Raw genomic sequence first — 26,774 nt, forward strand, 5'->3', positions numbered from 1 at the left:
AACTTATTAATATTTAGATGTACAATAAAAATAAGGAAGAGGCAATAAAAATAACACATCCAATTCAATTTCGATTTATTTATTATAATGTGCGATGTTAATATATGTTTATTATAATAAAGCATTTCAACTAGCACTCGCCCCCACAAGACGTCCATATTCATTTCAATTTCATTGCAAAGAAAAGTAATTAGATCGGCGTATACAGTCTCTCTGATACAGAGGACCGTTTTTTTTATTTATTAATAAGCGCTATCTAATAAATTGCAGCTGTGACCTCGATCGGTTAAAACATTTTCTTGTTTTTATTTATTTATATGTATTTATATTAATAAATTTGATTGCAGGAACAGAGAAGGCTTAGGGCTTATTAGACTGTTTACCCCACGCCTTGGTTGAATTTAGGAACATTGAATTAAAAAAAATCTATAATTTTTTATACCATCGAGGTTTAAATGATTTTGTATCCTAGCACCAGTATGTATTAAAAAAAACTCTGTCCAAAAGAAAAAAAATGGTAAGGAATTGTATATTATATAATCTCTGTAAATTGGACAGATAATAACAAAAAATCAAACAATATGGTTATTACAAGCGATATTTATTGAAGGCGTTGAAGGAACGCTATTCAAAGTAGAAATACGTTTACAATTATTATCACAAATTAATAATAAATAAGTCGCATTACAAAAAACTAAATATAATATTGACTTGCCCAAAAAAAGAACCTACATGGCTGTTAGTCTTTTGAGTGTTTTTACTATTTTTAAAATAATAATTTTAATTTTACGATTTTTATGAGATGAATGAAAAATTTATATGCCATATTTAAAAAGTTTAAAAAAACGTGTTTAGGTATAGAAATTTATTTCACCGTTTGTCTAAAGGCCGACTAGCGACCTATATAAATAAGCATTTTTTAATACACAATTAATCAATATAATAATTGATACTAAGTTAAATAAATTTACAATGGCAAATAGCAATTTTCTTTTTATAATTAAAGAAATGAGATATTGAAAGAAAAAACAAAACTTATATATGAAAATGTAATTATGAACTGAAATACATATAAAATTAGCCTTGTTATATTCACACCAAACTATCGAATCTAACTCACAACTGCATGAGTATTTTTTTTAAATGCAGAGACTATTTCAATTAATTTTTTACAGTATTTTTTTTACTAAAGCAACACATGAATTTTCATCAGGCATCTCTAAATCTACTCGGCCATTTTCAAGATAGTTTTTACTAAGTTTAGTTGAAATAGTCTCTCATAGCCCGAAATGACAATATTTTAAAATTTTCATCATACATATACTTAAATGTCATGCGAAAGATTCGTGGACGTAAGGGAATCCCCTTTTCATACAAATATTTTATATAGGCCTTTAGCGAAGTTAAATGCATAGTTAAGGGTAATTTATCTCGATTTATATTGTTTTGACTAATGGAATCGAGTTTTTTGTTTTGTTTAACTTTGTATATATTTAACCATTGACGTCTTTGTGTGAATATAAGTATTCTTTATAATATAGCTTATCACAACAATATAAATCGAGTAAAAAATAATAATAATTGTTAAAAAAAGTATATAAATTAAACGTCGCACCACACTGGGTAGTCCAAGACTAAAACAATCAAAGCTAATAATCGATTTAGAATCGATTTTGCGACAAGTCGATTAGATCACGTCCCTATTTAACATCCTAGGGCACGAGATAACATCTATACTGTATTCTTTATAGAAAAATCGCATCCACTAACACTACAACTTATATATAGCATCCATTTTGTTATGGGAATCGACTTTTTTATGGGGATGAGGGTATTTTTTTTCTCAAAATATAACGCCTAAGATAATGGTATAGAGGCGTTGTGCTTACAACACTATTATTACATTAATCAATGACGGCACTCATGACTTTGAATCTAAGCGTTTTATTGATTTTTTGTCATTTTACATCAAAAGTTTTGTAGGCCAGCTACCAACCCACAATATGTTTAAGCTCAGTGTAAAGCAAAATGTACTAACTCATAAAATGAGGCAATCAATATCGATACTATTAACCAATATGGATGAATTCCATTCATTTTTATTATATGTAATTATTTAATCGATGATTCACATCCCAGCATTTTATAACTTAGCACATTTTAAAACCGAGATCTGTTAAAATAAAAGCCCAGATCCCAAACCAAATCTGAATAGCACAGATTAATTACACACACACACTATATCGATATTGTATCAAAAATAGTAATTTAATAACGAAAAAGAAAATAAACAAGCAAAAATAAAAATCGAATTCAATACATAAATGTTGCAAAAATGTATATACAATTAGGAACATACAACATTCTAAATTTAAACTGTATCATAGAAAACAAACAACAGACTATACAATATGTCGACATGACAACATTCTAAATACAAACTTTGAAAAATATACTATTCTATTCGAACTGTCACAGATACGATATCGACATTACATATGTGTGCTTACACCTGTGCATCTATGGGAAGGAATGTGTGTATATATACGCATAGACATCTGTGAGTCTGTCTGAGTCATAAACAACTGATGTGTCTGCATGCTACGTATATATACGCATATATGGCTGCGTATACTGTGTCAGCGTGTGAGGGTGTGTGTGTGCTAGTGATGTCTCGATGGCTGTATGCGTCGTGAGATATGCTCCTCCTGTTGCATCTTGGCGCGGAACTCGGCGACGAGATCGCGCGACTGCGCTAGTACTGCTAGTTGCTCGTTCAGCAGCTCCTCCCACTGGGTGGCGTAGGCTGGGGAATGCATATTGTATTTTTTAAGTTATAAATTACTATTAAATATTAATGAAGGTGGCATGTTTATATTCAGATATTGTTAAAAAATATAAGATGTGAAAGAAAAAGGAGAGAAGTATCGTAATTATTGTCACTGATCACTTTCTAAAGATATTTTAAAATATTTTATTGCCTTAATTTACTCCAAAAAAAAATATTATTTTATAAGTTAATTATTATTTATTATTAACTTAAGAAATACTACGTGGAATCGATTGTTTTAAATGAATATTTTGTAAATATGACTAAAAATCATTAAAGTTAATTGTTTTTTTTTATTATAACCTCAAACGATGTGATAGTGATTTAGGGTCAGTGTCATTTAATAAAAAAAATGGACCTGCTTAAAATATAATTTTAGCATTGCATAGCATTGCAAGCATTTTTGAGCTTTATTAAAAGCATACATTAGTAGTCTTTTTTATTTAAAATCAAAAATAATAATACACTAGAGGGCAATCCCATTTCCCACGGGTGTGGGTTCGATTCGCACTCAGGAATTATTAAATATTTCATTACATCTTAGTGGAAATTGAACCCACAATCTGTCGCGCTTACAATCGCACACTTGTGCCCACCACGCCACAAAGGCCTTAACTAACTAAAAAAAAATAATAATCTATATAATACGTGAAAGAAAACATTTCAACCCCTTTGTACGAAAATTGTGCGGAAACGGAAAGATTAGGGTTAAATTTGACGTACCTAAAGTGAAGAAGTGCAAAAATGTATGTTTTTTTATAAAATATTATACAAAAATATATTTAAATTAATGAAATAAATGTAACACACACTACCATAGTATGGTCGAACAACATTATAAGATTTTGTGTAAAGTGACATACACGTTGCTATGGCAATGGCATGTTTATACGATTCAATTCATTCTCTAGTTGGTGTTAAAAGCCGATGATAGTAATATGAGCGATAGCATTGGCATTACCGAAAGCGATGGACCGATATTAATTGTACGAAATTTTGATTTATGGGGTATTGTCATGATATACTATTATGTAATAATATTTTATTACATAAGTATTAAATCATATTTTCTAATTGAATTCCATAATTGTACAAAGATACAAAAATATTTAAAGTTTAAATTGTTTCAAATAAACATGTTGAATTTCATGAGGAATAGGTAATATTATATTATTGTTATAAACATTAACATTATACATGTTACAGAAAGTAGAGAAAAGGTTGCCATGCTACTTAGCATAAATACAAGATACATACACAAAAACATTTTTCACCGAAGTTATAAAGTAAATCAATATGAAAGTATAGCATAAGTTTCATAGAAAATAATTTCATTTTCAAAATAATTTGTTTCACATAGGATATCAAAGACAAAACCCCACATAATTATAACAAATGAATGTTAAACAACATATTAAGTTTATTTATCAAACCTAACATACGGCCAGTCGGTCGTCGCGTGCCAAGGCCATAGCTCGAAAAGGCACGATGGCGTTTGGCGCGACGCGCCTCTGTAAAATAACATTTACACATGCTGGCAAAAGGCGATGGAACATTCTAGCATATTCTGGCACGTTCTAAAAGATTATTAGCACAATTCAGCACATTCTGACAATTGTAGGACACATTAGCACATAGAAAATAGCGAAGCGATATCCTCGTTATTATATTAAGAAAATAAGAAGAAATCACAAAAGTACAAGATAATATTTTAAAACTATGAATATAAATAATATAGATCAATAAAAATTTGTATACAAACAATATATTAGAAGTGTGTTTGCTTATTAGGAGGTTTTCGCTACACACCGAAAAGAGAACATAATAAACATAGAACAGAAGTTAATAATAAAATGTAATAATATTTTACAGTATAAGAAGAAATAGTTAATTAATTAATTTTAAAACTACTACTGGATATTAATATGTTAGCATGTAATATATAAAAAAGCTTAATTAATATTTATAAAATATAATAAAATAGTTTTTTTTGTATGTTAATCTGTTGATTGTATATAGAGCATTCATATTATGTACATATTCATTCATACTAATTACGTGTGTAAGTGTACGTGTGAGTGTGCATTTCCTCGCGCATAAGTGAACGCGTGCGTTTGTGAACGTGTATATGTATTTACATTTATATTCATAATAAAAATTCTCTTGTAAAACATATTTTTTAACATTTCCTTTTATACGTAGGGGCGCTCGCTGTTGACACACACATATCCACACATTAAGCACACACACAACTCACCGTCCTGGTCATAGTCCACGTCCCTGGTGAGCGCCAGCAGCGCGTTGCATCGCTGCAGCGCGTGCTGCATGTAGTCCGAAATAGCCTTGTGGCTGTCCAGCACCTCCTCCTCGGAGCGCTGCAGTTCATCTATTGCCTCGTGGAACGTGTACATCTCTGCTGACATGTCGCCTTCCTGTTAAAGCATTTAATAAAACTATGAATTTTCGGATATACGAACGCGCAGAGTGCTACCTCTCACACCGCAACGCTGCCGCGAGCCCGATTACAAATACTAAAGAACAGTGGGGCGCGACGTTACCTGTCATTTACTATAACGCCTAAGACCGTGTATTGAGTATTATGCACACAGCAATGTGCTGAAATTACCTAGTATACTTATGTTTTACGTAAAGCTGTTTTTTTATATACTTACATTAAGCGATCTCAAATGTGCTAGATCATCGTGGGCAGGCTCCATATCTACATCCGCTAGCGGTGACTCCGCACGACCACGTGACCCTTCCGATGTACCAAGCTCCTTTACTCTGTGGAATGAGGAAAAAAACAATTATATTATTAGTATTGCTTTAGATTGCGACGAATTTTGAATTTAAGTTTGCTTTTTACAACACAAGCTATGTCCCTGAAAATGGCAGAAAGTCGTGAATAGAAAGTAAATTATACTTACAAATATTAATATTCTAATACTACATACAAAATTTAAATATGAAATTTTAAAAACAGGATTTTTTTTACATTGAAATATAAAAATAAAAATATTTTATAATCAAATCAAATCATGAGCCGTGATCATCACATCATATCAGTGTCGGTTTATTTAAACCGGCTATCAGTATTTTTTATTATTTCATATAGGCAGATATATATAACTTTATGCTGTATCCTGCACATAGCAGAATAGACAGAGGGAACCTGGAAACCTTACGACACTTAGTTCCCATTAAAACACTCCCGTTCCCCATTTACATACTATACGTAATATACATACCTGTCAGCATATCTAAGCGTATTCAACGAGTGTTCACAAGAAGACATGGCGGGTGATATCATGGCTATCATGCAGGTGCGGCTCTTGTCACCGATGAAGCTGTCTCGCAGTACTTGCGTCAACTTCGACACGCGGAACGGCAAATGATTGTTTCCCTTCATTCCGAGTGCTCTGATACACTCTTTCAGTGCTAGGAGGGATTTGTTAATTTCGGCACTTTCCATGCCTGGAAATGAAGAAAAGATATAATAGATTTTAAAGTGTTAACCAAATATGTTAACGACGTATCAACATTTTAACATTGCGGGATTTCTTGGAAACCATTTAAGCACTATAGCCAACTAAGTCCAAAGTCGATATTTTTATATCAATTTATTTTTATTATCTTTGCTATTTTATTAACTATACATGCCTTGGATAGATTCTAAAAAGGTGAGTTTGATTTCCGTTAAGTATGAATATCATATATCATGAAACATAACTATTTTTCTTTCTTATATAACAAAATTAATTTTAGTGATTGTTTTACACGATCGACGTGTGTGATATTTGCGTATGAACAATGACCCCAGAATTTTTTTATATAAAAAGTCGATTTCGATATGTTTTCAATATATCACAATGTTGTTTTAATAAAACTTGGCCATGGCCAAATGTAATATTTTGGACATAACCATCACTTGAGAACATTTTTTTATTTTACGTTGCTTACGACTATATATTGACCCAAGCCCCTTGCTCCATACCGGATAATTTTACGAAATAATCACATTTTTGATATCTACAATAAAAAAAAAAATATTACGTAAATTACTCACGTGTCTGTCTATTAGCCGATGACGTGTCGGCACCTCGCTCGTTGCCCGCCAAGTCTATTAGCGAGAATTTGCCGTGCACGCGATGCATGCCGGGGGAACGTATCACTATTTGGAAAACTGCGTGCGATCTGGACGAATTGGAGTTTGCTGATGTCTGGAATTGAAGGAAATTAGTTAAAATAATAAAATAAAATTAAACTATAAGCAGTTCCAGTATAACACTAACACTTTTATTTTAATTATTGTAAATAGAAAGAGTGTAAAGACTAATTATATATTTCAATACAAGCAAAGAAAGAAAGCGAAAGATGTCAAGAGAAGTAGGTTATATCGACACAATTAACATAAATAATATGAATTTTATATATAAATGGACTATCCAACATAAAAATATTTTTTTAGTTCAAACCAGTAGTTCCTGCAGTTAGCTTGTTCAACCATACAATAATAATACCATACCATAACCATAACCATACAATAATAATATTAAATATAAAATTACCAGCAGTAATATTACAACAAATATGATATTTTTAATTAAATATTATCATCTACCGACCGAAGGGACGCCTACCGGGTCCAATAGTAATTTCACGCCGACTCTGAATCCAACTTTGAAATAAAAACACAAATTTTCATCCAAATCGATCCAGTCGTCTAGGTTGACAAACACATATACACTACAATTATATATATAAAATATTTTAACTCCACATAATGCATATACACACCTGCCCTGAAGTCCTGGCAGCGTTCCCATGATGTATAAGCTTGAGGACCTCATCCACATTATCCACCACTTTCTCAGTGAGACCAACTATTTGCACTTGCTGTTTACCATCTTCGAGGACACGGAGTTTCGCTTTATCCGCTAGGAGATCGAATACCTGTTGATATGTATTTAATCTCATATTTATGTACATACATACATTAATACATATTAAGCCTCTAGAATTAGTACCAAAAAAAGCAATTATTGTACTTGCATCGTGAGATATACACTTCGACCCAAAATAATAAAATCAGATTTATTGTACTTTACCGACGAAAAAAGATATTGTAAGTAGCTAAATAGACTGTTATTTTTCGTATCTTCAAACTTAAATATTTTATAAAAAAATTCTTATAAGATTAACTTTTTTAATTTTTTTTATACAACATATTACACAACAATAAAAATTACGTTCATTACGTTGATATCTTCATTTCTAATTAGTAGAAAATTACTTACTTTCCCAGAATATATCTCGAAGAAAGCAGCGGAAACAATAAGATTTAGTGGCTTGTATTTGGGAGACTTGAGGTACGCGAACACATCGCGCGCCGCCATCGCATATATACCCTTCTTGCAGTCTTGCATCTTACCCTGGAAATAAAATGTTATAATATTAAGTCAAAAAGAAAAAAAAAATCCTTGAAAAATAAATGAAAGATATTGAAAGATATTGATTTTTTATCATAAAATTTTCAATTAAGTTACTTTCATTGAGACAAAGCGCGGTGTTGAGTATAGGCACTCAACACGCAATGCCTGCAAAAATTTGGCAGAAAATTCGGCGGAAAAGTGTTGCAACTCAATGCCACGTTTTCTTTTATTACTAGCACGAGGACGGAAATATAATTCAATTCCTCAAATCAAAATACACATAATAAACAAAAAACTTAACAGTAATCATATATTACCTGGAAGTCCCCACCCATAGTGTGTGTCTTCCCGGAGCCAGTCTGTCCGTACGCAAAGCACGTCGCCATACCACCCTCGAAGATAGTCTGCACTAGAGGCTTGGCCGTGTATCTGAAATATTTGAGGTTACATTTATTAAACTCTACAAATGGAATATACGTGCATGCCGGGTGCTCGTACTTAAATAGTGTTAAATATTTATATTTAACACCATTTAAGTCTTACTAATCCTACTATATGATATTATAAATTTTTGTGTTTAAAATTAAAAGTTTGTGAGGAACTATGATTGTTGTTCCACTTTTTGGAGTCTAACTTAAGCGGTGTAAACCAGGATGCTCTGTTTGTAGTGGCCTAACATAATGCACTAGAAGTAGTAAACCTGAAAATTATTCCAGATTTTAGCACATTTTTAATTAGCCGACACTTATTTTTTTGCTTTTAAGAGCTTTTGAGAAATATGGTCAGTGTAATTTTTAAAGACCTTCTAAGTTAGATAAAAAAAAAATCATATGTTGGTGGTGCCGTCTTTTAACTTTTAAATTTGGTATAAAAATCCTAGTGATTAAAAATAAAAACATCTATTTACGAAGTTTCAACTATGAAGTTTCAATAATTTCAAAACAAGGTGTCTATGACATATGAGTAGACAGATAGATCGACAAGCAAACATAGTAAATTTATTGAAATAATCGTTTTTACCATTCCACTACAGAGGAGGCCTGAGTAACCCAAATACAAAAAAGAATAGTACTGGTAATATAACAAACAAAAGAAAAATAAAAGCTAAATCTCACTTATAAACAATTTCATTAGTGCAGGAATCGTCGAAGGCGTAGTCGAATCGGAACTTTTGATTTTCGAGGTATTTAGTGAGATCCACTTTGTTCTTCGGCTCGTGAACTATCATTTGATCCTTTGATGGAACACTTATAACGTCCACCTGGAAATTAAAAGGAAACATAGTTATTAATTAAGATAGACAAATGAAGAAGTAAGAAAGGTTGTCGCATATGGCGCAGCTCTGGTGAGGATTCGCCATATCCTTATGGACCCTGTCATATAAAGCGTAAAACTTTGTTTGCATGGACTTTAAAACTCTTCTCTCTGAGACTTTTCTTGTGCTGTAGGGAACACTCAACAACCTATGTAAATATTAACATTTCAACTTTTAGGTTCAGTAGTTTCATCCATGTGTTTTCTGTTAATTTTCCCATCAAAAAGTGCAAATGTAACAAAACATATGACAAAATCTTAACAGTGCATCTCAAATAGAGCAACTTTCATGTAAAAGAAATAGTAATAAAAATAATAACACATACTTCTTTCTTAGCACACTCCTTTTTATTCAACGGTCGTTTCCTCACGCACACTGTGATCTGGTGATCCTCGACCGGCTCGTTACCAATTAGGGGCCTGAACTCGATACTGTTTTGATATTCTCTAATCATGGATAGAAACTCCCAGTTTGGATTGCCCGGATCCATGTTCATGAGGGCTTCCTGCAAGGTTAGAAGAAAATGAGTTTAAGTTAGATTATATGTAAAATATACAACCATTAACTGAACACATTTTTTTTATAAAAAGAAAAATGAGAACTATGAGTCACTTATTAAAATGCCTTATCACTAAGATATCTTGCCTTCTCCTCCTTCATCTCCGCTTGCCGTTGTCGTCTCTTCTCCCTGTTCTCCTTCAGTCTCTCTACCTCTTTCACTACGTTGGATCGTCGCACCGCTCCTGAAGCCACTGCATGCGGTACTGATACCGTACTAGTAACCGCCGCTGGTCGCGCCGATGATACCGGCGGGTTGAACTGGGGAAAATCAACATTCAAATATTCTGCATCCAGCACTTTTCCAGCACAATTCAGGCCATTAACAACACTTATTGACTTTCTAAATTATTGTCCGCTGTATTCAACATACGTCACCACATAGTCTCTACTTTCCGCCCGAATACAAGACATCGAGTGTTAAGTGGCGGAATTTAACAACGCACTTTGTCTACCAGAGCCAAACTATAGCCATGATGGCAATACAAATAAAATGGTGCAAAAAAAATTAGAAACATATTATTTTGATCTTTGCCGGACATGTTAGCAGCACTTGTCATTCGAAATAAGCATAAAGAATCTAATATTATAACATTAAGTTCTTTACTTTTTAAACATTAACTGTAAAGTATAAAGTACTGTTCACACAAATTAATTTGCAAAACGTCTAATATAATAAATAAATGTTTTTCAACGTCACGAATTTACTCGTCATTATAGTAAAACACCAATCCCTTAACAAATATTACAGGTAATAGAACATTCTGCGTTCAAGGATAAAACAAAGAGAAATAAAAAGGTAAGATAGGAACCTCTTTAATATTATGCATCCGTCGATGCGCTTGCAGAGGCTGCACATTCGGCATTACCGAGGCAGCGCTGGGTGTACTGCTTGTTCGGGAACGACCACCGGACGTGGGAGGTTGCTAGGAAAGGAAAAGGGTTGTAGGGAATATGTGAGATATAGGAATTAAGGTTATATATTAGTCTGAGAGCTGTACCTAACTAGACCATACGTTAAAATCCTATAATTCTAAAAGTCAACCTGTTGTGTAATCCTGGAGTTGGGCGTAGGTTGAGTCTGTAGCGGCGGTACATTCTCAGCACCCCGCCGCCCCGTCGTGTCGCCGCCGTGCCCGTTCGTGTAGGCGCCGCCCATATTCGACGCCCGCGACTGATTGTTGCGGGTGACGCGGGACGGTGCCGCAACTGCAATTTAATATACATAAAAACGTATAATATAGTAGTAGTAGTGCACAATATAAAAAAACAAAGTTCCTATAAATAGTTATTTAGATTTCAAGTAACAATAATAACTAAATCACACTTAACTACGAAAATAATTGTGAAAATGCTGAAACAATCTTATATTACATAAATATTACAATAATAATTAAACGAAACATTAAAATATAACTTACTTTTACTACCAAACAAAGTGCTCAAAAACAAAACAATACAATAGATCAAAAGGAAAATGAAAAACCTATTATTTACAAATGAATGTTGATGGATCACCATAATATCAAAGAAAACGTACGCTTTTAACATAACCAACTGATAATATACCGAAAGCATTGTATTATAAACGAAACAACAGCCAAAATGCGTGAAACTAAAACGGAAGGGACCGTGCAAAAGCGACAAAATGATGATACTATACGATAACAGCCTACGTCTTACGTGACTTCGGCCCGTCTTCCTCCACTGTATGTTCTGGGGTGTCGGACTTCTCGAACGCGTCAGTGGGGGCCGAGGTGTCCGCCGAGTCGGCCACTCGCCGTCGACATCGCAACCACGAGCAACACATTTTTTTGGCAATATCAGTCTCTATGTTATGTTAATTTGGTCGAAAATGTCCTTTACAACAATTGTAGTCCCATCTTGAATTATTTCACATAGTCTGTTATTTCGGTTAGATTTTAATCAATTGACATGTGTAGTTTAGTTGACAGATAGTTCGAAATGGCAGTTATGCGTTGGCGCAAGGCAATCCTGCGCCTGCGCCGTCGGCCATATTAGGATCTCTTTCCGTACTCAAGGCAATGAACCGTGACGCACGCGCACCACGGCCGCGCGCTAAACTGCATATGTGGAACAACACCCAAAACGAGGCGCAAGTCGACCTTGGAACACAATGACACTACTTTTGGGAATAGTTGATGTACTGGTAGCTGGTTATACAAGGTATTAACAAAAGAACTGTTATAACTAACATAGGGCGACCTTGGTACACAATAAAACCACTTTTGGAAATACTAGCGGCTGGTTATATAAAGTATTCAAAAAAATAACCGCCTCCAATTGTTCTCATATTGTATTCTTAAAATAGTTGGTCCGAAGTTGACTCACAGCGTCACACTGTCAACCATAGTGACAACCTTGGTATGAACATTGAATAATATCAACTATAAACAGAGAATACAGAGAGATAGAATAGCGTTTTAAAAAATCAAGACTTAAAAGAAAAACACAGCACTCGGCACAATAGCATACACACAACTGATGTCACCGATCGGTGGCTGAACAATTTGTATCAATTGTACGAGCTTGAACTCTTCAGCTATCAGTTACAGTACGGTAGACAAGTCATGGCCACCTTGAAGATAAATGTTTAGAAGTTTTGTTTTGTTTGTCATTGTTCAACCCAGCAATAAAATAATCAAAAGTTAGAAAAGTCGTACATCTCAATCTGCACAGCTAACTTCAGGGCGGCCACGACTTGTCGACCGCACTGTAAGTAGGTAGGTCTACCAAATGAAATTGGAAAATAATGACTGGCCACCTAGCAACGGCTAGTCTAGTCGGCTTTTGAGGCGCAATGAAAAATGTAACACTGACGTCAGATAAGCATCGATCGATAGGCTTTTATGATTAATGTAGTAAAGTTCTTTGACTGAAAATCCCTTCCATATCTATTAACGTAGCCTTCGTAAAACTTGGTTTTTGTATAGAAAAATCTATTACATGATATTTTACTGGTTTTAAATAATAATAAATAATTAGCGAAGTTGCATTGGTTGAGTTACTTTAAATGTAATTGTTAAAGAAACAAAAAAAAAAGGTATTTTCGTATCCATTCTCTATTTCGAATCAATTACTGTTATTAATATATAGTTCTGTTTCTTCCGCATTACCACTTTATTTTTACTTGCCACCTAAACAATCAATATAAAAAACTGTCATACTATCGCGTGCAGACTGCACATAGAACCAATTAGAGAAGAATGATGATTGCACGTATAATCATAGACATGTATTGTCCGTAACACGTTTAACATTCACGGATTGAGTTCCGCCACTAAAATTCGACAAAGAAAAAGTGGAAGATCGGAGTGTCTTGGCACTAGGTTCCCTTTGCCTACCTTATTCCCAAAAGGAGGAATCCGGAAAAAACTTAATCCGGAAATCGAGATTAGCAATGCAGGCGCGGCGTGGCCGTACCCTAACTTAACTATTGTGACATATTGATGAAATTGGTGACCACCAAACGCTTTTGTTATGCTTAACATCATGTTTGTATGTGGAATCTAATTTACTATCGTTTGTATGATAGTTCCGGTATTATTGGACAATAGCTACATTCGGTTCTTTACAAATTGCAATTTTTCCGACTGAACCTTATATGTTTAAATATGAATAATCGATAATCGATAATTTAAAAAAAACTGGAAACCAGTTGATTGGAGTCAATTTCGAATAAATCATTTTTTTTTTAATAGAATGAAGAATTGCAAATCATCAGCGTTTAATATGAATATATGGCAACAAAAAGAAAAAATACATTTCATATTTGTCAAATTACGATAATGGTGATTTTATAATATGAATTATTTTCCCTCCGCCAATCTGGCAAAGAAAAACGCGAACAACAATACCGCCCCGTTACACAATATCTCTCCATAATTGAGCGGAAACTGTGAAAGAAAGTGTTTTAACACTATGTTCTAGAAGGGTACTAAAAAAAATTATGGGTAAAATCAGGAAAAATATTTTTCCTGATTTTACCAATATTTTTATTGTACAAATTTAAAAAAAAAAACACAAACACGTAACGACCATTATAAATCCTGGAAGTTTACTTAACCCTAGCACTACTAGTATAACATGGCCAGATAGGCCGCGAGGCGTTCAACGAGTCAACGTCAGGCATTATCGCGAGTGAAACCTGCCCGTTTCCTAGCAAGGAACGTCGGCCTATAACCCTATTTATGCACTTCTATTGTAATTTATTAGTCGTGCCGACTTATCCGCTTGGTAACTTGGACGCATTTGGCTTACAATGTATTATTTCTGGAATTATAATATTATGTCGAAAACTATAGTTAATCTTGATGATATTAGACAAACTACTAATCTATATATATAAAATCGAAAGGTCACTCACTCATCACGAAATCTTAGAAACTACATGTGCTAGGAATCTGAAATTTTGCATAGGAGTTACTTATAGGACGTAGGTGCTCGCTAAGACGGGAATTTGTAATATTCGACTTCTAAGGGATTGTTTTTGGGGTTGAAAGTTTGTATGAAACTTCGTTACTAATGACATTTGTCTTTGTCATTCGTTACTACAAATGCTAGGAGTCTCAAATTTTGCATAGACGTCACTAGGACGTAGTCATGGAGACAGAAATTAATAATAACATAGTTCACGCGGGTGCAACCACGAGCGGGCCGCTAGTATACTATAATTTAAGCACGTTCATATTTCTCCCCCATATTAGGTAAGGCAAGTAAACAGAGTTATGACACTCTGCTCCTCATTTTCTACCCAATATTCAAGTCATGGCATAATAAGAAGCAGAACTTAACCCCGGGCTATGTCATCCAGAAAATGTAAATAGTTGCAATATTTTTTTTTTCTTTCCTTTCATAATTAATTACCTGCAACAAAATTAGCGAAGCTCTAATTAATTATATCAAGCGTGACAAAAATTAGAATTTCACTTGACCCTACGACGTGACCGCCAGCGTGACGAACCGATGATGAGACTACATTGAGCGTGGACAATCATATTTGATTTGATGATCTCACGATCTCCACAACCTTTTATGAATAATTTAATTGATTTTTAACTTAATACAAAAAGTAGGTTGTTCTCAATTCTACTGTAGTACATTTAGCTTTAGTTTGGTAGTTTTAGAAGTCATTTGTAAGATTATTTTTGCTTAAACTACCAAAACAAATACCATATAGGTGTAATTATTACGACGGTTTACGTTATTCTATAAATTTTGCCTGTTAACTCGTTCTACTTTGTATATTTCAATTTTCCTTTTGCTTCAAGCAAAATTTAGAATATTGTATCTTACTCACATTTTGTAATTCTACGAAAAAGATATCGAATTCATAATTTACATAGAAAAGTTATATTTTATTACATTATTAAATATAATTATCATGATTCTTGCCTACTAAGAAATAAATTGTGAACGTGTTATTAGAGCAGCCTCAAATTCCGCTATATCATACAATTTTAGATTTATAAAATGCTAACTTTATGTTAATACTACGATATAAAATCTACTGAGCATGCTCATTTTAATGTCATATTGGATATGAATCGCGATTGACGGATTGAGCCCGTCGTGGCACAGGGGCACAAACGTGAGACTGTAACGTGACGGTTGTGGGTTGCCAACACGGGGAAGGAATTTTTATTTATTAATATTTTCATTTCTTCGCTCTGGTACTAAGGCAAAAACAAAGAAGACAATAAGGAAGTTGAAAAAGGAACGCTACGTACAGTAGATCCGATCCGATCCGATGTAAATTTATTTTTCTATAAAATTAATAGCTAGCTATATTGGCTGAAAGAGATTTCTTATAGAGATAGGCCCGCCGTTGTGAACTATCTTTGCAATTTAAAAATTTCTTTGTATTTTATTACATGCAATAAAGAATATACTTATATCTTAGATTTTATTGTAACATTTTAAATATGTTCCTATATCTTCATAAAAAATAACATTTGTATACAATTCTAATGAAATAAACAAAATGAAGGTATAGTGATGATAACCGTGAGAATTCACCGGTCGTTAGCTCGCGCCTACATACACACCGCATCTTGAATCACACAGTACGGTACGTTGTACTCGTTAATAAATAAAAACGACTATGTTATGCGCGATTTCATTGTATGTGGGTAGTTTGCTTTAAACAATCTCCAAACACAAATAACTAGATTATAAAAATATTTAGTTTTATATATACCTGAATATATCATACCTGAATTATTAAAAATTTAGAAACATGGCTTTTACCAAATATAAGGCAATGATTTCATTCCCTTTCAAAATTGCAACAATCAAATTAATAAGAAATTTTAAATAACTTATCCTTAAAAATATAACTCCCAGAACAAGACCACATAAAACACCATCTAAAGACCATTCCACACATCACAACTCTATGAATAGGCATATCATATGGGGAAAATAATCGGGAAAACCGATGCACTTCCGCACTAAAAACACCAACTATTCAACTTACGGCGTGTTTTCGCGCTTATACCAGGTCTCTGATTAAGTCCAGGCATTATGTGACACTACAAAAGAACTCTTCAAAGGTCAGGTTTATACTAGAACTGATGGTATAACCCACTACGGCACCAGGCGGCTGTGTGGCACGCGGCCGGCCGCGCACTGTCCGCCGCGCCCCCAGTGTCTATACTTATAGCTGACCGCCCTGTACGTTATTACTATATATTATTCTACCCTTAATAATCATTATAATTCAATAACAAGGGTTAAATTACTGCAAGTTATTTACAAAGACAAGTATTGGAAATATGTTGTACTTTAAACACAATACATAATGTAAATATTAATAACTAGCGGACGCGCGTAGCTTCGCCTGCTTATTTGCACCCTTAGGGGTGAATTCTAATAAACCATGAAACACATATTCAATGAAATATTTTAAAGAGCCTCAATTTCAAATTTTATAAAAATCAGTGACGTTTTAAAGATTTTTCCATACAAACTTCCAACCCTATTTCACCCCTTTAGGGTTAAAATTTTTCAAAATCCCTCCTTAGTGGATGTTCAAATTACGAAAGTAAACATCTGTCCAATTTTCACGTTTCTACGCACAGCGGTTAGGGCTGTGCGTGCGTCTTACCTCAGTCAGTGAGGACAAGTCCTTTTACATATATAGATGATAAGGGGAAAACATGGAATAAATTCATAAATACAATTAATAACGGTTGGAATGAGGTTTGGTTTCGAAGGAGGCTCCTGAACCAATTTGCATCATTCATTTTATGCTAAGCAAATTACTAATCAGATAAGTTTTCACACAAGTTTTTATATAGGTGAAAAAAGTAGTCGATTACTATAAAAAATGTTTCTTATTATAAAAATGTTTTTTTGTTATTTTAAGGTAACTCACACTAATTCTTATCATATACATATAATATATGTATTATAAATTACTATATATAGAATATAATTAAATATGAAAATCTCCAAAATCATAGCGTCATTTATAAAAATTATAGCGTCATTTATAAAAAAGTATGATGACCAAGTTTCATTAGTATAGATTCGCCCGCGGTCAATGCACCCAATATAAAGCAATAAAGGTAGGTGGGAACAATAAATTTATTATAAAGCCTGAACTATAATTGTGGGAAGCGTGGCCATCAGTACTATCTTTCAATACATATCATATACTTGTAATTATGTATAGTATATACTTGTATATACTTTTCCACATACATATGTTATTTCTTTTATGAATTTCTCACGGTTGAGGGCGTTGTAGCCCATAACTTGCAAACGCGACGGTTGTGGGTTAGATTTCCACTCCGAAGAATTATTATTGGTAATTCTTAGTGGGGAACGGAGTGTCTTAACACTCAATGGGGATGGGAAATGAAGTATCTTAAAATTAAATAGTAGCCCCTAGGGTATATAAGACCTACTCTGTGCTTATTCGGCTTTTATACAAAAAATGTTAAATAACATATAAAAATTTCCCAAACTACAGCACCTTCCAAAAAGTATAATTTTGATAAAGTGCAGAGAGTTTTTCTACAAAATCTTTCGTAAAAATGTAAATTTTAAACTATTCAAATTAAAAAAAAATCCACTGCGCTACAATAGATTTTGCTCATATTTATCATGAAATGTGTATCACAATATCTCAACTCATGAAAAGACAAAATGAATTTTTCCTCGTATACACATTTAAAAAAATCATAGAAACCTTTATAATGTAGCAACATGACATAGTTTTACTTATAATACGTACATATTATGTATATGAAAAGATAAAATGATTGTTCTAGGCCCGCGACGATGCCCAAATGAAGAACGTTGAAGGAGGTTGCCTTATACCGTTATTTTATATAGCAAGATAAAAACTGCGGTACTTGATCTTCTTGATAGTGTTTTAAATAATTTTAAAAGCAGCTAAGACATAACTTCAGTTTCGCTCGAATTAAATAGTAATTAATTTTCATAAATAAGACCTTTCATTAAAAAAAGAAAAAAAACAATTTCAATTTATTACTACAAAATACTAGCCAAATAAAAAAACAACTTTACTAGGTCAAGACATAAGACATTTTGTTCAAATATTTAATACAATATGAATTTACCATTTGAACTACTCAGCACTCAAACTAAAACAATTTACATACATTAACGGCCTTCGAGACGGTGCAATGTCAAGATTGTATTTGTATTATAACAAACGCGACCCTGACCCCCGCCCGGCCAGGATGTGAGGAGCGAACGTTAAACGGTGCAAAAACAAGGAAGAATTTAGACATTTCTACACGACACTTTTGAGATAATGAGCGGAAATAGGCTTAATTGGTGGTTCAGGTGTTTACGATGAGTTTCACTAGAAAATAAGTCTGATAAAGCATTGTATCGGACTGAACCAAGTAGGTACCTTGTACCTTACTACTCTCTTTCTACACTTAGAAATAAAAAAGAAAATGAATTGTCTATCTAAAGAATGTAAAAATTGGTTGATTAGTCAGTCTTAAGACCGCCTTTTGTGTGTTAAATATATATATATATATATATATATATATATATATATATATATATATTAAATATATATATTTCTCTTTTTAAATAATAATCTGTGTACAATAAAGTGTAAACAAATAATATTACTATGACAACGATATTATTTACATAATCCACGCAAACTTTATGAATACGTTAACAGAAATACACAATTACTCTAATTAGTAACGAAGTAAAAATATACGTACGTACGAAAAACTTTATTTTGACACGCCAATAGCAGGCTACTATTGTATATTGGTTCAATTAAGTATTATTTTATTTTATTTAAGCTTTCGCCCGTGTGCCTGAGGGGAGCTTAGGATTGGGGCTAAAATAAACAAGGGTGACACAGAAATTCAGATCTGTTAATGCCGAGTAAGTAAGTTATGATCTTATAAACAAATATTAGACCTCTACCACACTCTAAAAAATATTACTATACTTTGGCCAAAACTGTTTCAGTTTACGTCAAATATACGTTTTGTACCTTTGAGGCTTCAAAATTATATAATATATTTTTTTTATTTAAGGAGTAAAATCCAGGTAATAACGTCACAAAAAAACCTAATTACATAATGAGACATTATCATCAAAGTAGCTCACAAAGTGACAGAAGCAACGAGATGACCGGCACAAACAACCGTTGCCAAATTAATTTTTCATTGCAACACGAAGTTACCGAGAGAGTGCTTAGAGTGATAGGAAATTATACGCTACGCATTTTATAGTCCGCATTTTATTATAATATTACATAATAGCTCAATACAGTTAGTTAATTGTACTATCAAATTAAATTTATAGAAAAAGAATCTATTTTTATCTTTTTTATTATTAAACTCCATAATCTCAACCAGAAAATATTAGGCGAGCATCAAACATGAATTAATTAACAAAAAAAAGTGACATTTCTTTTTATCCATTTTGTCATAATTATTTATTATTATTTCAATATGTTTACAATTAGGTATACTAATATACAGCGGGAACCCGCTGGATTCAAAAGGCGCAGGGTCGGACGGGTGGCGAGCATTGAGGGAGGCCTATGTCCAGCCGTGGACTTTAAAAGGCTGATAGATGGAAGGATGGATGGATACTAATATAACTATTAAACAATCTATCATCAGCTATAATATTCAATTGTATGTATATTTCCGTTCACGTTTTAAGCAAACAATAGCGACACCCAAAGTTTGATTAGCTTTAGGTGTGACACAGTTGGTGTACGTTGCCCTCTCATTTTGAGTTTGGATATATTGAAATTACTTATGCATTTCTAATTTGTCGTATGTATATATCTGAATCAATTTGATTTATTCATTGCTTTTTTGCTATTCTGTATTTTTATAAGTATCACATTATACGCCGAGCATAGCAGGGTAGAAAGAGGGAACCTGGAACCTTGTGACCGTTATCAAAGCGAAGAAATTACTATATAAAATATTTAATTTCCTCGAGTGGTAATTACACACAAAACTTATCGCTTTTGTATTTCTCCAAAATTCCTACAAGAAAGGAAACAGCGGGACTTTACGTTTTAAAGTTCACAAAAACAAGAAAGCATAAAGTAATCGTTATTTTAATATTTTCCTAATTTTAACTGATTAATAAGTTATATAATAATATATTCATATGAATATAGATATTATCTGTTTTATTATTATAATTAAATGTTCATAAAGTTAAAAGACAATAACGTTCACACATTTCATGTTTATCTAAGAAATGACGCGACTATTGACCTCCGCAATTAATCAATAATGTACAAACAGACTCCACTTTCCTGAAGCTTAACGGAAAAAACACTACTGTATTTCTTAGAGACATAATAATATTTTCTCTTCAAATAAGGAATTATAAAAATAATATAATATATAAAGATAAATAAAAATAATATATAAAGGATTCCTCTGTTACCTTGCTATTTAATTCACAAATATTTTTAATACTATTTTTCTACGATCCTCACTTAATGATAAAATTACATTTTAAAGCCATGGAAGTGGGAGTGACCGCTGACGTCAATGTAGCTGTCACAATACATGACAGTTGACAGTAAAAAGCTGATAGGGTAAGAGAGCCGACGTGTGCTTTGCACGGTATGGATTATCGCGTGACATCAAATAAATCGATTCAGTTCAACCTATTTTTATTTCTTTTCTATAATCTATGTTTGATATATGGATCCGTACCGTTATCTTATTTTTTTTTAATAACTTAGAATACCATAAAACAAATGCTTATAATAAAAGAAATAATTTATCACGATAATAATAAAACCTAAAGAGCATCAAACTACGAAAACCAATCAAATAGTTATTTTAACATAAGTAGCGATCGTAGATAGTATCAACTAAAAATATTAGCAAAATTTGATGCAAGGCGGTGAAGGATTGAGAGGGCAGGAAAATAGCTGTTACGATGAAGATGATGGTAAAATTTAAACAATACAAATCTCCTTGCTTCATCAGAAGTAAAATTACCGAGAAAAAATATATTCACACTAAAAACACAAAATAAAAGTTTACTAGAGAAAAGTACTTTAAAAAATAACAATAATACTTAAAACAAAAACTAGGGCGAATCAAATTAAGCCGCTGATAAAGAAAGTGGATATAATAGAAACACGTCATGACAATCAAAAATAAACCAAAACAGAACAAAGCACCTTATAATGTAAGATCGTCGTCTGAGATAAGACAACCGTTAAAAGTTTGGCGAGCTCGGCCGTTCCTGCGCGATGGCTAACGTTATGATTCATACAAAACGAAAGACATGTCCATACATGTAAAAACAGTATTGATATTCCACATATATTTTTTAAAAACTTTTATATCCAAGATCATTTTCAAATCTGTTTTTATTAGGCTTTGAATACAATAAAGTGGATTTATCTTTTTTTTTATTATTATTACGCTGCATCCTGCCAATAGGCAGGTAGAGGGAACCTGGTAACCTAGTGTTAAAACACTCCCGAGTGTGAACTCACAACGGTTACAGCTTCGCACATTTGAACCTCTGCACCACGGCGGCCTAAATTTATTATTTATTTATTATTTATTTATAATGCATTTATTTATCTATCTATAAATCTATAATTAATATATAGTTATTAATACAATTAAATTACTAATCCGAAATAAGTTTCCAGATTTGTAAAATGACACCAATTCTAAGCAGATTATCACATATCTCTACTTTCAATCATCTCACCAAACAAAAGCGATAGCAATAATAGGTTTTTAATATCGTTTTTTCTATAGTTATCAAAACATCATTAATGATCTATTCGTGACGATATCTCGTATGAGATCAAAGACAAGATTCACTTCTCTCGTGAATCACGAACAAACGCTATTAGATTTCTTGTAATCTCACTGTCAACGTAAGTTATATTAATAAACTACTATGAACATTTAGATGAAACATTACATATACTCGTACCTGTATATTAAGATGTTTTTATAATGACAAACAAACAAAATTCAGCATTTTCACAATAATGATAATTTGTTCTGAGTTCTGAGCTCCTCTAGAACAGCACCTATGGAATGCCAAAAAGTAACTGTTTATGATAAATTGCTATTTTTTGTTTTCATTTCTTACCTTTAGTTGCTACTGGAATGGACTGCCGTGTCATATCCTAAAACAGAAAAAATATATTAATAAACAGTTAAAGTCAATTCCGTTGCAAAAATAAACTTCAAGCGTAAGGCAATAATATTAAAAATTAAAAATAATGAATCTATTTACAAAAGTAAAAAGGGTAGCCATAACCATAGTATGTACTATAAACAATAAGAAAATCCTAGCAGAGCAAAAAAAATTAGAACGAAAACAAAAATAAATAATGTATTTATTATAACCCGCATGATATCTATAAAAAAATGGAAAGCACATCGTCGCATGTGGGTTTGTAGGCATAAAAATTAGTATTCTAACTAAATGTATTTTTTTTTAATCTAAAATATAGAAAATTCTTCATATATTTAAAAACACCTAAGCTACCTTAAATTTTAATCAAAAAAATCAATGCCTAAAAAAATTGTATAAATCGACTAAATAGCGAAGAAACTATTTAATAAAAATTAATTATAATAAAATTAAATTAATTTAACAGATATTGATTCATCATATCTATTTCGTCTAGAACTCTTATTTTCCTGCAATTTGAATTATTATATCGTGTTCATAATTCAGATGTTTTTTCAATAATTACTAATTTCGCTAAATGTATGCATTAGGTTTATCTACTATATGACCTAAACTCAATGGGGTTACATATACGGGTGAAACATATTTGATCGAACCATTGAGGGTAAATGTAAATGAAAACAATTTATGTATTTACAATAAATACATTTTAGACAGGTCTCGGCAGACTTACTCTACAGACTGCAATGTCCAAATAAACGAGAGCTACTCGAGTAATTTACGTTCACGACGGCTGCTATCGTGAAAAGAAACAACTCAGCCACGGGGAAGCAAAAAGCTGTCGTCATCATTTAAGTTATACGGCAAATTAACAGTGATATCCTGCAATTATGTGTCCAAAATTGGAAACATGTTTAATCGTACCATTCACTCGAATAATCGGTAAATATCTATATCTTTTTATGTGCCATAGAGAGCGCAATGGACGTGAATTTGATTCCCATTTGAGCCAACATTTATAATAGAGACATTCCAACAGTCTTCTTAAAACTTATAACCACACAATATCTCTTAATATACGGAACCTAGCTTTTTTATCTATTTACCTGTCACGTATAAACAAGATAAATTACATTATAATGACATTAAAACTATTAACTTACACTTGAATAAAACTTAAATTTAAAATCATAATAATTTATACGTTTTTCAATATAGCGGAAAAAAGCAGTCTAGCAAAAAAACGTCATCAGAAAACAAGTCTACAAGACAACGGAAGCAATGCCTTTTTATAGACGGAAAAGCCATCGCGAAATGAACTCATGACTCATATCATATGTTGGGACTGGTTAAACGAAAAACAACTTTAAAGTTAATATTTTATGATTTAAATTATATTATAAATTATTTTTAAAAACTCGAAATAACATTTATATGTTGAGTATAAAGCTACTTAATTTACCGTTTTTCCCCGGAATGGGAATCAAACTCACAGCCATAGTGTTTATAATACTAACGCTGCCCTCCTGCAAGACGAGGGTCTCAATCGTCGTTTTATTAATGTAATTCCAGTATCTATCAGTAATAAAAGATAATATTTTTCTTAAATGATAACAGGAAACAAACGTTACACGTAACGCACTGGCGAGTGCAGTATTCATCGTCGTTGTGCATAAAGTGATTCCAATTGATTAACCTTTAAAGTCGAATGTACATTAAATGTATTGCATTTGATATGTATGTACAAATACAAAATATGTAACAGCATTTTTATTTGTTTCGTCCAAATATAATATTATGACTATTTTGAATATTATCAATAACATTTGTCCTTTGCTTCAGAATATATATAACCAGAAAATATAAGCGTGGGATGTTGAATCATCATAATAAGATGATATCATTGTTGACACTTATCAAATATTAATAAAATTTTACATACTACTTACAAATTACCGTTACAGTACAATAAAGTGTAAAAAGTGCAGCGAGTGACAGAAGACCAAATAATAATTTACAATAATTAAACCTAATTACATATATTTTAGAACTACTAAAAAACGCATTGGTTGCGGTTTCGTCGAACTAGAAATCAGGTCGCACTACATTTTTATTAATGCGTAAACAAAAACACAACCAAAAAAATAAAGCTTTATAATGTAACAATAACAAAGAAAGAAGCTGTTCGTGTGCAAATCATAGATTGTGATCGAAAAAAAAAGTGGTAAAAAAAAGGGCGAGCGGTGGTTCATCGCTCCATGCGTCCAAGGTGTTGGGTAATACCGATCGTGAGTTGCGCACGGGCAGCGTGTGGCCCGAGTCGCCGGCGCCCTCGGCCTCGGCTCCATCGCGCAGGAACCCGCCGTCGTCAGACGACGAACCCGATGGTTCCTTAGACAAAACCTTCTAACTTACTTCACTATCAAGTTTTAATTTATCTTGGATATATAAATGGGTGCTATCTGATCGCCCACTACCATTGAAAAGTGAAATCAACTGACGAGAGTGTGGAAAATCGATGTGACCACGTCCGGCACGCGTCGAGCATCGGAAGGTCATCCGAACATCAATCATTAAGATCGGTCAATATACTGAATACGCTATTTATGTCTATATTCGATAACCGAAGAACGGAAACGTGTATTAATAGCTATATTTATTTTATACTAGTTTTTTCATGCAGGTTTGCACCCTGATCAAATAAAAATAAATAACGGAATTAACGAAATGACATTGGTTTCTAACTTTCTTAGATTAACGAGTTCAATCAAAAAAAAATTAAGCTTTATAATATTTCTACAAATGACTTTACGTAGTTATTTTAGACTGTATTCGTTTTGTAAACGGCACAGGCGAGTGTTTTGGTTTTGGTGAGATGAGCGCGCGTGTTTCCATGGTAACCGTGCAGTTTTCCAAACAAATTGCCAAGCAATGGGTGCATATTGCAAATGATCACCTGCCAATTGATGATGAATGGGAACATCACTACATAATTCGCTTGATGATGACTTAATGGTTTTCTGTATCTTCTATTAATGACACTATACAAGATTCACGAATATTTAAGTCTTAAACAGCACTAACTCCTTTCTATATACGGTTGTAATTGAAACATGGTAAGATGGTACATTCGGCGGTCGCGTATTAGTGCTCCCGACTGTTTGGCGTCGATTGGCAACGTGCCTCGCGACCCAAACAATGAGGGTGATCGCGGCTTGGTACCGACTACCGTACAAATGCTAGACTAATCGATATAATGTTTCCGTTCGAATCATTCTTCAAATTGGAACACCTGCTGCTTTGTTATCACTCGTACTAGATTTTTAAGGCTTAACATTCTCGCATGTAGGAGGATAGGCAGAGAGAACCTAGTGTTAAGACTCCATACCCCATTTCCCGCCTTAATTTTCTAAACATAGAACGGAACTCAACACCGCGCTTTATCATATCAGAGCGGACAAATAAAAATAAATAATTCCCCCGAGTGGTAATCGAAACCACAACCGTCGCGTTCCCAACTAAACACTGTGGCACTGCGTCACTAGGGCCACAAAACACATATTTACCTTTAAAAACACTTAAATCTTACAAATAACATGTGAAAAGTTAATTCAATTTGTAACGGTTTTCAGTGCGTGTAGATCAAGCGAGCGCCACTTCCGCGTACGAATTGGCAAATTGTCTCACTAACAGTCGCGAGAGTGATGTGTCCATTGACCTGATTGAAATAGATTAGTGGCTGGCCAGTACACGCCTCACGAATGCATTGTATAAATAAATAGCTTTTGCATACAAAATTGCTTCAAAAAAATTAAATATATAATACTTTAGCACCTATACCATAATTTCCAAAAGTATTTCTAAACTTTAAACATATATTTTAAAGTGTTCTTTCTGTGGTAGCTACAATGGCACTGTGGCATCACACAGGAATGCATCTGTGAAGTCTCAA

General features: G+C 33.0%; 1 protein-coding gene across 4 annotated transcripts in view; it reads right to left on the bottom strand.

The window, feature by feature from the left end:
• Positions 1-58: 58 nt before the first annotated feature.
• Positions 59-26,774, bottom strand: part of Klp10A (kinesin-like protein 10A) — a 49,613-nt gene continuing 22,897 nt past the window's right edge. The window contains exons 3-16 of one of the 4 annotated variants that reach the window (XM_085191471.1): positions 25,106-25,213; positions 22,775-22,811; positions 11,181-11,344; positions 10,223-10,396; positions 9,903-10,082; positions 9,378-9,523; positions 8,580-8,691; positions 8,128-8,262; positions 7,628-7,783; positions 6,897-7,050; positions 6,079-6,304; positions 5,503-5,614; positions 5,088-5,262; positions 59-2,806 (exon numbers count right to left, since the gene is read on the bottom strand). In XM_085191471.1, the coding sequence (XP_085047597.1) occupies positions 2,664-2,806; positions 5,088-5,262; positions 5,503-5,614; positions 6,079-6,304; positions 6,897-7,050; positions 7,628-7,783; positions 8,128-8,262; positions 8,580-8,691; positions 9,378-9,523; positions 9,903-10,082; positions 10,223-10,396; positions 11,181-11,344; positions 22,775-22,811; positions 25,106-25,213 (2,022 nt within the window). In that variant the 3' untranslated portion in view covers positions 59-2,663. Of the gene's footprint in view, positions 2,807-5,087; positions 5,263-5,502; positions 5,615-6,078; positions 6,305-6,896; positions 7,051-7,627; positions 7,784-8,127; positions 8,263-8,579; positions 8,692-9,377; positions 9,524-9,902; positions 10,083-10,222; positions 10,397-11,180; positions 11,345-11,818; positions 12,047-16,634; positions 16,792-22,774; positions 22,812-25,105; positions 25,214-26,774 lie in introns of those variants that run through there. The other 3 variants (XM_085191472.1, XM_085191474.1, XM_085191473.1) reach the window with 3 other exon arrangements.

The sequence above is a fragment of the Heliconius melpomene genome, chromosome 10 (assembly GCF_056956725.1).
Source record: "Heliconius melpomene rosina isolate 202511_hmr_F chromosome 10, ASM5695672v1, whole genome shotgun sequence".
NCBI classification, from domain to species: Eukaryota; Metazoa; Arthropoda; class Insecta; order Lepidoptera; family Nymphalidae; genus Heliconius; species Heliconius melpomene.